Here is a 17,340-nt window from a genome sequence, read left to right on the forward strand (position 1 = left end):
AGAAAGTACTTAGAAGGTACTTAGAAGAAAGCCTAGAAGAATGTCTTGGAAGCTTTGTTTGCTTGAAGAATGCGGAGAAAAGAGAGAGCCTAGATGATTATAGAGATCATTAATCAAATAATGAGGGTCCAGAATAGAAAAAAAGATGGATAATAAAAGGAATGAGAAAAATTATTTTTTTGGAAAGAGGAATAAAAAAAATTAAAAAAATTAAGGAATAGAAGAATAGCTGAAGGGGAGGATAGGAAGGGGAAAATCTATTTGACTAAGATGAAAAAAGAGGGGGAAGAAATATATTATCAAATAGAAGGAGAAGAGAAAAAGGGACTAATAAAGAAAATCCTAAAGAAATAAAAGTGAAAAAAAGTAAGTGAGAAGAGGCATTGGGATGAGGAGACAAGAGCCTATAACCTGCATTACCCCAGATAGCGGAGGTAGGAAGTACTTGCATTGGGCTGCTGAGTGGTGGGGCAGGGTATGTGAACATTGTCCCCAGTTCCAGTGGAGAGGGGGAACACAGCAGCCCCCTGTGAAACACTGGGGAACATGTGCCACAGCTTTGCCAACATCTGCCTATAGGAACAGAGCCACCTTGAAAAAAATTAAAATAATTGAAGGAATATGTGTTTACAGCAGAAAACGGGGGGAATTATGACTTGGAAAAACACCAAATTTAGAGAACAGATGGAGGAAAGTATAAACTTTACTCTTAGTACTTTTAAATGTGAATGGATTAGACAATAAAATGAAAAAGAGTTGACAGATTTGTTGAGACAACAAAACCCTACAATCTATAAACCTTCCAAGAAACACATTTTTTTAAAAAAAGTCACACTGAAAATAAAACTGATGGGAGGGGAAAAAATTATGCTTTAAGTAAATTAAAGCAGGAGTTGCCATTGGACTCTTAGTTAAAATAAAAAATTAAAAGAGATTCACAAGGAAAGTATTATACTGAAAGGAACCATAGACAACAAACATCAGGAGAAAACTTATTTGTTCCAAATTCCTTAACTTTCAAATTCATAAAGGAAATATTATATAGTAGCACAGAGTGACAAGAGACTTTAGTAAACTGTAATTGACTTTATCAATCTAGTCATTGATAAACCCAAAGAGCCCATCTTTTGGGATAAGAGCTCAGTTTTTGATGGAAACTGCCAAGAAACCTGAAAAACAGTATGGCAGAAACTACACATAGACCAATATTTCACATCCTATATCAAGATAAGGTCAAAATGGGTATATGATTTAGACATAAAGGATGATATCATAAGCAAATTAGAGGAACCTAGAATAGGAACATAGAAAACCACCAGATCACTGGAGAAGGGAAAAATGTATGACTAAGCAAGAGATAGAGAACATTATGAGATATAAAATGAATACTTTTGATCATATTAAATTAAAAAGAATTTGTACCAACAAAAACAATGTAACCAAGATTAGAAGGGGAAAAAAAGAACTTGGGAAAATTTTTGCAGCAGATTTCTCTGACAAAGGTCTCATTTCTCAAATATGTAGAAAACTGAGTCAAATTTATAAGAACACAAGTTATTGCCCAATTGATCAATGGGCAAAGAATAAGAATAAGCAGTTTTCAGATTAAGAAATCAAAGCTATCAGTAATCATATGGAAAAATTATGCTCTAAATCACTCTTGATTAGAGAAATGCAAATTAAAACAATGCTGAGGAACCATCTCACTCAGATTGGCCAATATGACAGTAAAGGAAAATGATAAATTTTGGAATAGATGTGGCAAAATTGTCGCACTAATGCATTGTTGGTTGGAATTGTGAACTGATCCAACCTTTTTGGAGGGCAATTTAGAACCAAGTCTAAAGTGCTCTAAAACTGCATACCCTTTGAATCCAGTAATACCACTATTAGATTTTTTAAAAAGGGAAAGGACTTACTTGTACAAAAATATTTATAGCAGCTCTTTTTGTGTTGACAAAAGAATTAGAAATTGAAGGGATGAACATCAATTAAGGAATGGCTGAACAGATTGTGGTACATGTTGGTCATGGAATACTATTGTGCTATAAGAAATAAGTAAGATGATTTCAGAAAAAGCTGGAAAGATCTGTAGGAACTGTTGCAGAATGAAATAACAGAACCAAGAGAACATTATACACTGTAACAGCAATATTGTGGAATGATCAACTGTGAAAGACTCAGCTAATCTCAGCAATACAATGATCCAGGACAATTCTGAAGAACTTATGACAAAGAGCATTGTTCACTTCCAGAGTAAGAATTATTGGAATCAAAATGCAGACCAAAGTATACTATTTTACCATCTGGGAGAGGGAGACAACTTGGATCTTATAATTTTGGAAAATGTATCTTGAAAATTGTTATTGCATGTAATTTGGAAAATAAAATAATTTAAAATAACTCAGTAACTAAAAAATGTAGCAAAAATCTTATCAAACTATAGTGATTTATCTAAGAAATTGTTCATTATGATTGGATGGTATTTGTAGTAGAAATGCAAGTATGATTTGACATTAGGAAAACATTCAACCTAATCACATTAAAAACCATATCATCCCAAACCACACGATCATCTCAATGGCTGTTGAAAAAGTATGACGAAATATAATTTTTGTGCTAAAAATTCTATTAAGTATAATAGAGATCCTTAATACTATGAAAGCCATATCTAAAATCAAATGCAAACATCATACTCAGTGGCATTCCTTAGAACCTTTTCCAGTAAATATGAAAATGAATCAAGGATGGCTACTCTCCTCACTACTATTTGAGATCATTCTGGAAATGCTAACAAAAGCAATTAGACAAGAGAAAGGAATGAAAAGGTTAAAGATAGGTAAAGAAGAGCTCAAACCATCTTTGTTTTTTAATGATATCATGGTTTATTTGGAAAAATCTCAGAGAATCAGCAGAGAAACTAATTTAGATAATAGCGTCATCAGTCATAGACAACAAAATAAATCTTCCAACAATTAACAGTATTGCTATATCATAACAAAACACAGGTATTGTTACTAGAAAGGGAAATATTACTCCAGATAACTATAAAATATTTTTGGATCACCTTCCCAAAGCACATAAAATTTGTAGATTCATTTACATAGTGCTCCTTAAAGAAATAAAGAACAATTTAAATAACTAGAGGAATATTCAGTGCTTTTGCTAGGGTGTGCCAATATAATAAAAAAGACAACACTGACAAAATTAATTTACTTTTAAAATGATATGCTATTTAAATTACTGAAGGAATACTTTACAGAGCTTGATAAAATAATAACAAACTTTATTTGGAAAAACAAGATCTTGATTATCAAGGGAAATGATGAAAAAGGTGTAAAGAAGAAGGGGAACTAGCCCATCTAGACTTGAAATTGTTTTTTAAAGCATCAGTCATCAAAACCATCTATATTGTTTAAATGGAATATTACTAGCTTCAGAAACAAACTTAATAAACTACAGTATTTCTAAAATAAAAGACATAAATTACTTAGATATGAACTCCCTGTTTGTCAAAAAACTGTTGGGAAAACTGGAAAAAAAATCTGACATTGAAATTAGGCTTAGAATAGCAACTTACTCCATAATATATTATAAATCAATATGTGCCGTAATCATAAAGATTGTAATATAAAAATGAAGACAAACAGATCATATGCTTCTTATACCTATGGGTAAGATATATATGCTTAACCAAACAAGAAATAGAGACAATTACAAAAGATAAAATAGATAACGTTGATTACTGGAAACTGAAAAACTTGCACAGGCAACATTAATGTGTCCAGGATAAGAAGGGAAGTGGTCAAATGGTAAAAAAATTCTTTGCATCAGATTTTTCTGATAAGGATTTGGTATCCAAGATATATGTAGTTAATAAGCATATGTAAGATTGATAGCTCTTCCTCTGTAGATAAATGATTAAAGGGTATGAACAAATAGTTCTTAAAAGAACTGCAAAGTATTAACCACTATATTTTTTAAAAATGCCCCAGAAGTAAGAGAAATGCAAATCAAAACAACTTTTGAGATTTCACTTATACTCCACAAATTGGTAAAAATGACATACATTGGAAGTAGTCAATATCAGAGGTGTTTTGGAAAGCTAAAGTATATAAATAAAATACATAGTTGGTAGAGCTATGAAATGGCATAAACTTTCTGGAGAGCAATTTGAGATTAATGAATCTAAATTTACTGAAGTATTCATAACCGTAGAACCAGAGATTCCATTATTGTTTTAAACCTCATGGAAACCTTTTATAGAAGAAAGACCTCAAATATTTTTAAATATTTATAGTAGCACTTTTTGTGATATCTAAGACTTGCTAACAAAATAGGTGCTCATCAATTGGGGAATGACTGAACAAATTGTCATACATGAATGTTACCATTTTGTAAGAAATGATGTGTGTAATAATTATAAACATAGAAAAATGTTATGAACTGATACAGTTAAAGTTAGCAGAGCCAAGTGAATATACACAAGAACTACAATATTGTAAAGTAGGAAGAACAATACATCAAAAAATCAAAAGTAGGTATAGCACCCAAATTTCTAATTGAGAAACTAGGAGAATTGAAGGAGGAAATAGATAATAAAACTATACTAGTGGGAGATCTGAACCAACCACTATCAAATTTAGACAAATAAAATAAAAAAATAAATTAAAAAGAGGTAAAAGAGGTGAATGAAATCCTAGAAAAATTAGAGTTAATAGATATATGGAGAAAAATGAATAGGGACAAAAAGGAATACACCTTCTTTTCAGCAGCACATAGCACATTCACAAAGATTGACCATGCACTACTAGGTCATGAAAACATGGCATACAAATGCAGAAAAGCAGAAATAATTAATGCAACCGTTTCAGATCATAAGGCAATAAAAATAATGATCAGGAAGGGTACATTGAGAGCAAAATAAAAAATCAATTGGAAATTAAATAATATAATGCTCCAAAATCGGTTAGAGAACAAATCATAGAAACAATTAATAATTTCATTGAAGAAAATGACAGTGGCGAGACATCCTTTCCAACCTTATGGGATGCAGCCAAGCAGTACTCAGAGGAAAATTCATATCCTTGAATGCATATATGAACAAATTAGGGAGGGCAGAGATCAATGAATTAGACATGCAAATCAAAAAACTTGAAAGCAAACAAATTAAAAACCCCCAGAAGAAAACCAAATTAGAAATCCTAAAAATTAAAGGAGAAATTAATAAAATTGAAAGTGATAGAACTATTGAACTAATAAATAAAACAAGAAGCTGGTACTTTGATAAAACAAACAAAATAGACAAAGTACTGGTCAATCTAATTAAAAAAAGGAGAGAAGAAAAGCAAATTACCAGTATCATAAATGAAAAGGGGATCTTGCCTCCAATGAAGAGGAAATTAAGGCAATCATTAAAAACTTCTTTGCCCAATTACATGGCGATAAATATGCCAATCTAGGCAATATGGATGAATACTTACAAAAATACAAATTGCCTACACTAACAGAAGAAGAAATAGAATTCTTAAATAATCTCATATCAGAAAAAGAAATCCAACAGGTCATCAAAGAACTTCCTCAGAAAAAATCCCCAGGGCCTGATGGATTCACAAGTGAATTCTATCAAACATTCAAAGAACAGCTAATCCCAATACCATACAAACTATTTGACATATAAGCAAAGAGGAAGTTCTACCAAATTCCTTTTAGGACACAAATATGGTACTGATTCCAAAGCCAGGCCGGTCAAAAACAGAGAAAGAAAACTATAGACCAATCTCCCTAATGAATGAACATAGATGCAAAAATCTTAAACAGGATACTAGCAAAAAGACTTCAGCAAGTGATCAGGAGGGCCATTCACTATGATCAAGTAGGATTTATACCAGGGATGCAGGGCTGGTTCAATATTAGGAATACCATCCACATAATTGACTATATCAAAAAGCAAACCAACAAAAATCATATGATTATCTCAATAGATGCAGAAAAAGCCTTTGATAAAATACAACACCCATTCCTATTAAAAACACTAGAAAGCATAGGAATAAAAGGGTCTTTCATAAAAATAATAAAGAGTATATATCTAAAACCATCAGCTAATATCATCTACAATGGGGAACCCAATAAGATCAGGAGTGAAACAAGAATGCCCATTATCACCTCTATTATTTGACATTGTACTAGAAACACTAGTAGTAGCAATTAGAGAAGAAAAAGAAATTGAAGGCATTAAAGTTGGCAATGAGGAGACCAAGTTAACACTTTGCGGATAATATGATGGTCTGCTTAAAGAAACCTAGAGAATCAACCAAAAAGCTAGTCATACTAATTAACAACTTTAGCAAAGTTGCAGGATACAAAATCCGCCTAAGTCATCAGCATTTCTATATATTTCCAACACAGCTCAGCAGCAAGAATTAGAAAGAGAAATCCCATTCAAAATCACCCTAGACAAAATAAAATACTTAGGAATCTATCTCCTGAGACAAACACAGGAACTATATGAACAGAAGTACAAAACACTCTCCACACTATTAAAACTAGACTTGAGGAATTGGAAAGACTGCTCATGGATAGGACGAGCCAATATAATAAAAATGACCATCCTACCCAAAATTATTTATCTATTTAGTGCTATACCCATTGAACTTCCAAAAAATTTTTTTTACTGAATTAGAAAAAACCATAACAAAGTTCATTTGGAATAACAAAGGATCAAGGAAAGGAAGGTATCCTTGTAGTCCCAGATCTCAAACTCTATGATAAAGCAATGGTTATCAAAACAATTTGGTACTGGCTAAGAGACAGAAAGGAGGATCAGTGGAATAGACTTGGGGTAAGTGACCTTAGCAAGACAGTCCATGACAAACCCAAAAACCCCAGCCTTTGGGACAGAAATCCAGTATTTGACAAAAACTGCTGGAAAAACTGGAAGACAGTGTGGGAGAGATTAGGTTTGGATCAACACCTCACACCCTACACCAAGATAAACCCAGAATGGGTGAATGACTTGAACATAAAGAAGGAAACTATAAGTAAACTAGGTGAACACAGAATAGTATATATGTCAGACCTGTGGGAAGGGAAAGACATAGAAAGAGTCACAAAATGTAAAATAAGCAATTTTGATTACATCAAATTAAAAAGTTTTTGTATAAACAAAACCAATGTAACCAAAATTAGAAGGGAAGCAACAAATTGGGAAACAATCTTCATAACAAAAACCTCTGACAAAGGTCTAATTACTCAAATTTATAAAGAGCTAAATCAATTGTACAAAAAATCAAGCCGTCCTCCAACTGATAAATGGGCAAGGGACGTGAATAGGCAATTTTCAGCCAGAGAAGTCAAAACTATTAATAAGCACATGAAAAAGTGCTCTAAATCTCTGATAATCAGAGAGATGCAAATCAAAACAACTCTGAGGTATCACCTCACACCTAGCAGATTGGCTAACATGATAGCAAAGGAAAGTAATGAATGCTGGAGGGGATGTGGCAAAGTTGGGACATTAATTCATTGCTGGTGGAGTTGTGAAGTGATCCAACCATTCTGGAGGGCAATTTGGAACTATGCCCAAAGGGCGATAAAAGACTGCCTGCCCTTTGATCCAGCCATAGCACTGCTGGGCTTGTACCCCAAAGAGATAAGGAAAAAGACCTGTGGAAAATATTCATAGCTGCGCTCTTTGTGGTGGTAGAAAATTGGAAAATGAGGGGATGCCCTTCAATTGGGGAATGGCTGAACAAATTGTGATACATGTTGGTGATGGAATACTATTGTGCTAAAAGGAATAATAAAGTGGAGGAATTCCATGGAGACTGGAACAACCTCCAGGAAGTGATGCAGAGTGAGAGGAGCAGAACCAGGAGAACATTGTACACAGAGACTGAGACACTGTGGTACAATCGAACGTAATGGACTTCTCCATTAGTGGCAATGCAATGTCCTTGAACAATCCGCTGGAATCAAGGAGAAAACAAAAACACTACCCTCAAGCAGAGGACACACGAGGGGAGTAAAAACACCGAGGAAAGGCAACAGCTTGACTACAGGGATGGAAGGGATATAATTGAGGAGAGACTCTAAATGAACACCTTAATGAAAATACCAACAACACAGAAAAGAGTTCGGACTAAGGACACATGTGATACCTAGAGGAATCACACATCTCCATTGGGAGGAGGGGGGGTGTGGGGGAGAAAAAGAAAATGATCTTTGTTTCTAATGAATTATTTTTGAAAATGACCAAATAAAATAATGTTTTAAAAAATCAAAAGTAAATATAACAGTCTAAAAAATCAAAAAGAAATTGAGTGAAGAGATATGAGAAGATACCCCCATACTTCTTTGTGGAGGTGAGAGATTCAGAGGTGTTAATATATTCCACATATTTTCACTTTTTTAATCTATTGATCAGTTGTGCTGACTTATTTTCCCTCCTCTCTAAAAAAATACTATTTATCTTAAGGGATAGGTTTCTGGGAGGGTAAAGTGAAGGAATACGTGATACTATGGTGATATAAGAAAGATAAATTTTATTTTTTAAGAAAATATTCTATTATTGAGAAACCTAATTTTTTTCTGCCTAAAACAAGCGTTTGCAGAGCTGCTCACTTCTAATAGATACAGATATAGTTCTAGAATTATAGCCATAGCAATAAGATGAGAAAAATTAGATGAATAACTATCATGATAAGGAGTGATTAAAATAAGTATTTGCAGAGGATATGATTATTTTAAAAACACAAGAGAAAGAAGATAATTAAATTAATAAACAACTTAGGCAGTATATAATTCCCTCCCCAATGTCTCTTTATATATTACTAATACATACTTAAAAAGTTATAGGCAAGTTATACATAATTTAGTAACAGAAAAATAATTACTAATTAACATACTAAAATCATATGGAACTTATGTAAAATCGATTACAAAATAATTTTACAAACATGACAAACATTTATTCATGAATCACTGTTAATGGTTGTGCCAAGGTAATAAAATAAAGATGATACTCCTCATGAAGTTCATTCTTAGCTTTAATTTTATACAGTTTAAAAACATTAATATCATGTGTGATAAAATTAGATAAGATGGCAACAATTCATTTAGAAAAGCAAGTGAGAAATATTAAAGGAATTATTAAAAATAAAGGCAAAGGGAAGGACTTATATACCCATATTTCAGATTATTCAGTGAAACAATAATGATCAGAACTATCTCATATTGGAGTTGTGAATTAACAAAAAGTTTTATAAAATGACTTGGAATTATCCAAAAAGGGTTATCAATGCATATTCCTCTTTTCCTTAGTAGCCCTTCTACTAGAATTATATACCCTACAGAATTTATTGTGTGCAAAGTAAATGTGTACAAAAATATTTCTTCAAGTATTATTAGAATAAAAACTGGAGGGAAAAACTAATTGACCAACAATTGGGAAATAATTGTACAGTCTTTTACTGAGAATATATTAAAATGTTGCTCTGTGAGAAGTTAAGGATATGAGTAATTCAAAGAAATATGAAGAGACCTAAAAGAAAGATGTGCAAAATGAAGAAAGTATAATGAAAAGAACAACACTAATGGGAACTAGAACCATGTAGTCAAAAGACTAAAACTTTTACTTTATTGTTTTTTAAAATTTCATTTTGTGACCTCATTTTTATGCTGTTTCATATATTTAAATACCTATTCTTATAAGCAATTTGAAGCAAGATTTAGAATTATTCAAAATCAAAAAGGATCCAGTTGTATCTCTTTTATGTCTTAAATCTATTAGTTGTATGTATCTTTTTAACAGTGTTTTAGGAAATTTTGCTGCTTAATGTTTCAAATTAAGACAGTATTAAAATACTATTACCTTTTTTGCTTCTGTCATAAATAAATTTCATCTTTCTTTATTCCTTGCAATTGAACAAATGAAAGGAAACAACATAACCATTTCATTAGATTGTTAATAACTTAAGATATAGGAATAGAGATGATTGAGCCATTAATATTGTAGTTTTGGGCTCTGGAGTGTCTCATGTGTTTATTATTTTATCCTGAGTGTAGATATCTGCTAGATAGATTCATAGGTAAAACAGCATATTTTGGTTTCCAGTACATGGAAATTATAGGCTAATCATAGATACTATATTCTTTTTAAGGATGGAAATGGAGTTGTGCGTGGTTATTACCTCTCTGTGTTCCTGGAACTCTCAGCTGGATTGCCAGAAACTTCCAAGTAAGAAACACTATTAAATATTGGTTTCTTCTGTGTTTGTGTGAGTGTATATATTTTAATTAATTAACTTTTAACATATTTTGCCTTTTTGCTATAATTATAAAATAGTTTTGCAATGTCTTGGTGAATCTCTACATGAAATGTATGGTATAGAGTGTCAGTATGTTTTGTTTTAAACCTGAAGCTTCAACTGACCTAGCCACCAGTTATTAAGAAGGTAATGCATCAGGAATTATCCTCAGCTTCTCTAGTCACTATGCCTCAATTGCCATCTATTTCAAAGTTGAACCTTTCTGAAAACATCCTTTACATTATCTCTAACCATGTGGTTAGTTAGTCTTTATTTGAGCAGCAATATGCTATTGGCAAAAGCAGCCCATTTCACATTTTTTGTAAAGGTCAGATTTGGTAAAATATTCTGATATATAGCCTTGTGATTTGAATAATGCAGACTGCCAAATGATCTTTCTTTTTTTTTTTTAAAGCAGGTTTTTCTTGACCTTTAAGTATCAAGTTGAAATTCTCTTAAAGGTCCACATTAATGAGAGTGATGCACATTTACAGTTGATAACTGAGTACTGTTTGTGGTAGAAATTCTTAGGCAAAGAGGAATTTCAGAGTTAAAGTGTCTAAGACAAGAGTGAATTGTTTTAAATGACTTTTGGAGAGTATTTCCTTTGGATGTATTTTATTAGAAAAGTGGGTTTCTAATGGTGCCATCATAGTTCTACTGAAAAACTAAAAATTTTTTTTGTAATGGAGGCTAAAGAATTATTTGCATGTATTTTAGTTAATTTGTGATCTCCGTGATTCAGGTATTCTAGCAGCATGCTTGCCTCCATGACTTCTCTTCTTATGTAACTCTTGTCTACATCCTCCTTCAAATTCTTCATTTGGGACATTTCTTTATATGCCTTCACATATGTGGGTTCCAGTGGAACATATAGGTCACGTATTGCTCTCTAAACTGTTATAAAAGAAAAAATACTGGGAATGGTCTGAGGAAAACTGACTTGTGTACATGCAAATCATATTATAGTCTGAGACTATAAGCTTTTCAGCTGACAGGTATTTATATTTTATAAAAAATAGCCAGATTACATAAGTTCTCCCCAAGAGTATGTGTGTGGTGGGGTAGGTCAGCTGCATCTTTTTTTCCTCAAAAGGAGGGCCACCATATACTTCTTTTCCCTGAGGTCAGACAGCTGTAATTTCCAGTGAAGAAGGCCTAGCAGTTGATCTTCTTCCTCAAGAAAGTCAGGGATTTTTTTGTATATTCTTTCTGTAGGGCAGGTTATGTAGCCACCTGTTCCATATATAGTGATATAAAGATTGCCAATGTTATTCTGTAGCTAAATGAGATATCATAGATTAGTGGCTTCAGAAACATTTGGATATAATCCAGGCTGCTAAAGCACATGCATATTCCTTAGCAAAGATATTTTGCAAAGTACTACAAGGAACATTTTTAATTTTATCCACATTATGATCATCAATTTATAATTTTCAGACACAGTTATTCAATCAATTAGTTCCTGGGACTGTTGCTTACTATTAAATCTATAGTTAGAACTTATCACTAAAATATTGAATATCTAATGGGATTACATGCGGGGAAAGCTGTAAAGATACATAAAACAATGAATACAAACCAGTTGCTTAATTTGGCTTTTACATTATCTTATCTTCATTTACATTCATACATCTCTGATATCCTTTATGCCTCTTTGCACAGTCTTCCATTGCTAATATACTACAGTCTTCTCATGTTCATGATGCTTCCACAATTTTAATTCCTTAGAGACTAGTATTCCTGCATTGCCTCCATGTATCATCATCAGAAGAGTATTGGTGTTAAAAAAATTGAGTCTTTGTTTTAGGAAGTTCCTTGGAGTAATCAAGAGTACTTGGCTGAAATGAAATCCAATGCACCCTTGGCATTCCGATTAAATCTTGGAATCAAACTCAATAGGTTCTTCATCTAACATATATTATTGCTTAGATGGTGGCTGTTCTCCCACTTTTTTCCCCTGCTTGAATAAATTAACTGATATTTGTACTTTTTTTGAAAGTGATTATAGGTCTAATTTAGGAGGCTCTGAAGTGGTTTAAGATTTGATGCAGTCAGTAAAATGTCCTCTACGAACAGGAGCATCTGAAGAACCTTGAATGTCCTCCTTCCACTAGAACTCTGTGCTTAGTGTTGTCTACATAATGGCAAAAAATCCTTTGAGCATGCATTCTTTTGTATCTTGTTTGATATTAAAAATTAGGTCACTGTACAAAGTTGCTTTTGTATCTTGTATGATTTTGACACAGGTATTGGGAACACTTTGTTGGAGGAAAAGCTTTTGAGACAATTTTTTATTCTTCCAAACCAAATGCTTAATTTTGGTAAATAAGGAAACACAATCAGATATCTTATATTCTTTGCCTTTTGCCAAGTTATGGTATTGGAAAGATGTGGTTGGCTTACTGTAGAACAGAGATTCTTTACCAGAGAAGGAGGGTTATGTTGATAATTCAGGGAGTTTAAAAATTATCTTACTGTCTCAAAATGATTCATTTCATTTGTAATCCTATGTAGTTTATTAATTTAATTTAAAAAATTTTCCTCCGAATTACATTTAAGAGCAGTTTCCAAAATTTTTTAAAATTTAGTTTACATTTTAAAAAGAACTTTGAGTCTTAATTTCTCTCTTTCCCTCCCCTCGCCCCCAAAATGATAAGCAGTCTTATATAGATTTTTATCTGTGCAATCATGTAAAATGTCTTTTCATATTAATATTTTTGTGGAAGGAAACTTGGAACAAAAAAATTAAGAAAATGGAAAAAGTTTGCTTTGGTCTAGATTCAGACTTCAGTTCCTTCCCTGGAAGCAGATAGCATTTTTTATCGTAAGTTCTTTTTTTTGGTTGTTTTTTTTTTTGGGCTTAAAAACAAAAAGAGAAATTTATTAATTTAGAAAGTAATGTTGAGAATGGCCAGGAGGATAGCAAGGTGGGACAGCAAGTTGGGGAGCAGTTCCTGGGAGGACATCATGAATGGAAAGGCTATTCCATGGGAACAGCATGGATGGATAGGTTGTCCCCCCAGACGACATCAGTTCTGGGGTTTTTATACTTTTTACAAAAGATGCTATGTCATGGTATGGACATGGCCTATAGAATGTTAGTCCCTCAGGCATTTGGTGGGGTGGGGTGGTCATCTGACTGGGGTCTGCCTGGAGGCATAAAGATTCATCTTTGTCTATCTTAAGTCTAGAGGACAAAAGAGGGTAAACATCTCAGGACCCAAGGTGGGGTCATTGGATGTTTCTAGGTTAAGAGTCACAAGGATGCAAAGGCAAAGGAGTTTCCCTGATAATAGTTTCTGGGGTACAGTGCCCATGTCATCTCCCCCTCTCCTAATATGTAAGGGAAAAGGGAGGGTGGTCTCTGTCTTCTGTAACTTCTTCAGAGCTGAGAATGGGTGTAAAGATGTCCCTGCCTATCCGTTAGGAGAGAGAGGTATTGACTGTAGGCCATGTCTAGAGCATCAGGCTGGGATGTTTGCCGAGGTTATGGTGGCATCTGGCATCTGGGTGACTCCCATGAGTGGTTTTACCCTAGAAACAACTAGAGAGATTAATCAGAGAATTATATGTCCAGCTGGCTGGGTATGCATGATTTAAAACATAGAAGACCCAAAATTTAAGGAAAGAAATAGTTATGGTCAGGTAATTAAGAGCTAAAGTAAAAGGAGTTAAGATAGCAGGGAAGGAAAGGCTGTGGGCACAGGGTCTTAGCGACATGTCTTCAGTGAATGCCTGGGTCCTAGGTAGCTGGGAATCTGCTTGGAGATGTGAAGGATGTCCAGTGACTGCTTCCCCTGATGGGCAGATAGGTCACAAGGGGAGAGTCAGCCCCTAAAATAGAAGTTTAGAAACCAGGACTAGGGCAAAAACTAGAACACCAGATAGAAACGGAGAATAATACAATACAATACAATACAATACAATACAATACAATACAATAGCAATTGGCATTACACATTTGCATTTGGGTATCTTAGCCAACAGACTTCTTCAGAAATCACCTTCTGACAGGAATAGATCCCTTTAGGAATTCCAGAGTTGTTTGCAGAGTTTGTATGTGATGTTTCTGTTAAAGAATATCCTTTTGCAAAGTACACATTGTGTCTATAACATCTATAAACTCTTGGTAACAATATTTTACAGATAAATTTCATTACTCCAGATTCTGGGAAAAATTCAGGAGAGCTTTGAGGTATTCCAAGCTCAAGATCCAAACTTCAATTAAGGTTGCAAATACAAGCCATCAATTTATAAACTTCACCTACTTCTCAAAGTATGTTCCTAACAATTTGAAAATGTTCAATTATTAACCTAATAGGTTGTTTGGGGAAATGGAAACTTTAGTTTTCCAATTTGTATTATGTACTGATTATGGGAATTCGTGTGTCACCAAGGAAGAAGGCCCAGAAAGGGAAAATATCTCTTCATGTCACAAAGGGCACAGTGAGTGGCTTTGTGTACCAAGCAAGGCTGGCACTACCATTATTGTTTCACTCAAGGATCAGCAGCCTAGATGGTCAGGAAAGTTGAGTCCAAGGTGAGTCTTGAGCTGCCTTCTCTATAACCATCCTAGGACTTTCACCTTAGAGCACTTGCTATTGGATCTCAGAAGCCTTCTTTTTCCTTAAAGGACAAGTGTCACCCATTACAGCTCAGAGAAATTCTGCTTATCAGCAGACCAGAAACAAATTTCCATATCCTCAAACAAGCTTTTCTGACCATTTGCCCTCTCTAAGGATTCCTTAAAGCCTATGAGTCTACATTATAGCAATTTTCCTTACATATTTTGGCAATAATTAATTTATCACAATTTAGTCACAAAACCTGAACAGGAATGTTGAATTCATTAGCTCTACTATATATATCAAATCTAGAAATTATCCCTAAGTTAAAGATACATTTATGAGAACAGAACATCTATCTGTTCTCTTTCACCTTCTCTCTCTCTCTCTCTCTCTCTCTCTCTCTCTCTCTCTCTCTCTCTCTCTCTCTCTCTCCCTCCCTCCCTCCCTCCCTCCCTCCCTCCCTCCAAAACCCTCTGATTAAAAAGCAGAACACAACTTCCATTCTTCCTTCACAAACCTGCATACTCAAGCTTTATGGACTTTAGATCAAAGTCCCTCTTTCTTATGAATTCAAACCCAACATACCTTCTCTACCTTCTCTGTCTTGCTTTTACCATCATAAGTCAAACAAACATTCTATTAATATCACTTAAATTGCTAATCGGTAACCCCAAAGAATTCTGATTTAAAGGATTACATCATTGAACCATCTTTAGCATAGGGCTCAACCATTATAAATTTCAGTTCATAGAACAAATTGGTAAACTGATGTAATCACTGAGTATTGAACAAAATCTATAGTAGAGTCAGGTTTACAATGAGCTTTTGTTTACATCCAAACTATTTAAAATACATGTTTCAGCAGCAACTCACATAACATTTCAAAACAATTTCATAAATCATGTAGTATTTATTATAGGATCTATTTTAAATTTAGAGATTTGAAACCTTTTAAGGACCATAAACCTTAAAGCAAGCCTTTAAAGACAAGCAGGCTGATTATCTATTTTCAAGACCAAGAAGTTAAATGTAATAATAAAGTTAGTCCAACTTTAATACACTGGAATGAAAACCATTGAGATGAAAACCATTTGATAATTTTAAACAAAAACCCATTTTTGGTAAGTTTAAACACTGCTAAAACCTATTTTACAAAACTGATCCGTGGCTTTTCTATAGAAACTGAAATTTCAGTGTCTGACAAAATTAAAATTAGGATGTTATTTTCTAAACCCACATATATACATGATCACAATTTTCAAATAAAATACCAATAAATACCTCTAATAGACAGATTTAAGCATTACTTCCTTTTGGCTAGCAGACAGGAAAAGGAGATTTATCAGGTCTAATTTTCTCTCCCTGTTTACCTCAAAACAGAAGATAATTAATAGGTTGTTCTACAAGTTGAAAAAAACCTTAGTTTTAAAGGTGTAAGACATTTAAAAATCCCCAAAATAGGGCTTTCTCACCAGTTGTCTCTCTGTTCAGAATCAACCCCCTTCCTCTCTGCAGTAGAGGAAAAGGTAGATCTGATCAGTGAATTGATAACTTCCCGGTTTCCCGTATCCGCCTGGATTTCTTGGTGGGCCCTTGCCTTAAAATCCAAGTAAAGAGTAGAGTTTTGGAGAACTGGGAGCCTAGTATGAGAATAAAGCTAAAAGGTAAGGAGCTTCTGTCCATAAAATATGTCCAGTTGCCACCTGGTGTTAGAATTTAGGGTAACTGAAAGTCAATTTCCTCATCATTTTTTTTGATAGTGCTCAGCTATTTAACATGAGAGAAAATAAAGCAAACAAACAAAAAATCCAACTGAATTTTCGCTCAGGCTGCTTAGGCTTGAACTCTTCCCAACAGGAGAGGTGTGCAAGCATGCTTCTCCCTTTGTCTTAATTGGGTTGGCTAGTCCCTATCTGGCTTGACCTCAGGCTGAATTTTAGGGTGCCATGGATAGGACACGCCTCTTGCTTACCAAGGATATAACGTGGCCAGTCAACATTACAAAAAGAAATTGGTTGCTTTTTCTTTAAGCTGTTTAGTGCCAATTTTTTCCAATTTTTAAGTATACACCCCAAAGGGGAATCTCGGGGTACTCTCTGTTCTGTCCCATTTAGATGCGGGATGGCCAGTTCCACACCGGAGGGTCAACAACTGTGCGTCCACAGAGGTTGCCCAACCAAGAGCACTCAGTTTTAACACTGAGGCGAGCAAGACTTCCCACACACCAGAACGTCTTCCAGTATAAGGGGGAGCTGACAGATAGATAGACCCCAATCTCCAGAGGCCAGACTGATCTGGGGCTGATGGGAGAGAGCACAAGAGTTCCCACAAAGATATCACCCAAAAGATGGAGGTTACAGAAGTCAAAGAAAAGGCTCCTTCCTACCTGAGAAGCTGTGTCCTCATGGATGATCCGGGGTACAGGAGTAGCTTTCAGGAGAGCCAAAAAGGCGTCAAAATGT

At 34.2% G+C, this 17,340-nt stretch overlaps 1 protein-coding gene across 22 annotated transcripts in view; it reads left to right on the plus strand.

The window, feature by feature from the left end:
* The window catches only part of TRIM37 (tripartite motif containing 37), a 213,840-nt gene that overhangs the window by 66,311 nt on the left and 130,189 nt on the right, over positions 1–17,340 (plus strand). For all 22 annotated transcript variants that reach the window (XM_056814193.1, XM_056814198.1, XM_056814182.1 and 19 more), the window contains one exon: positions 10,161–10,237. In XM_056814193.1, coding sequence (XP_056670171.1) covers positions 10,161–10,237 — 77 coding nt within the window. The remainder of the gene's footprint in view (positions 1–10,160; positions 10,238–17,340) is intronic.

The sequence above is a fragment of the Monodelphis domestica genome, chromosome 2, assembly GCF_027887165.1.
Source record: "Monodelphis domestica isolate mMonDom1 chromosome 2, mMonDom1.pri, whole genome shotgun sequence".
In the NCBI taxonomy this organism is placed as follows: Eukaryota; Metazoa; Chordata; class Mammalia; order Didelphimorphia; family Didelphidae; genus Monodelphis; species Monodelphis domestica.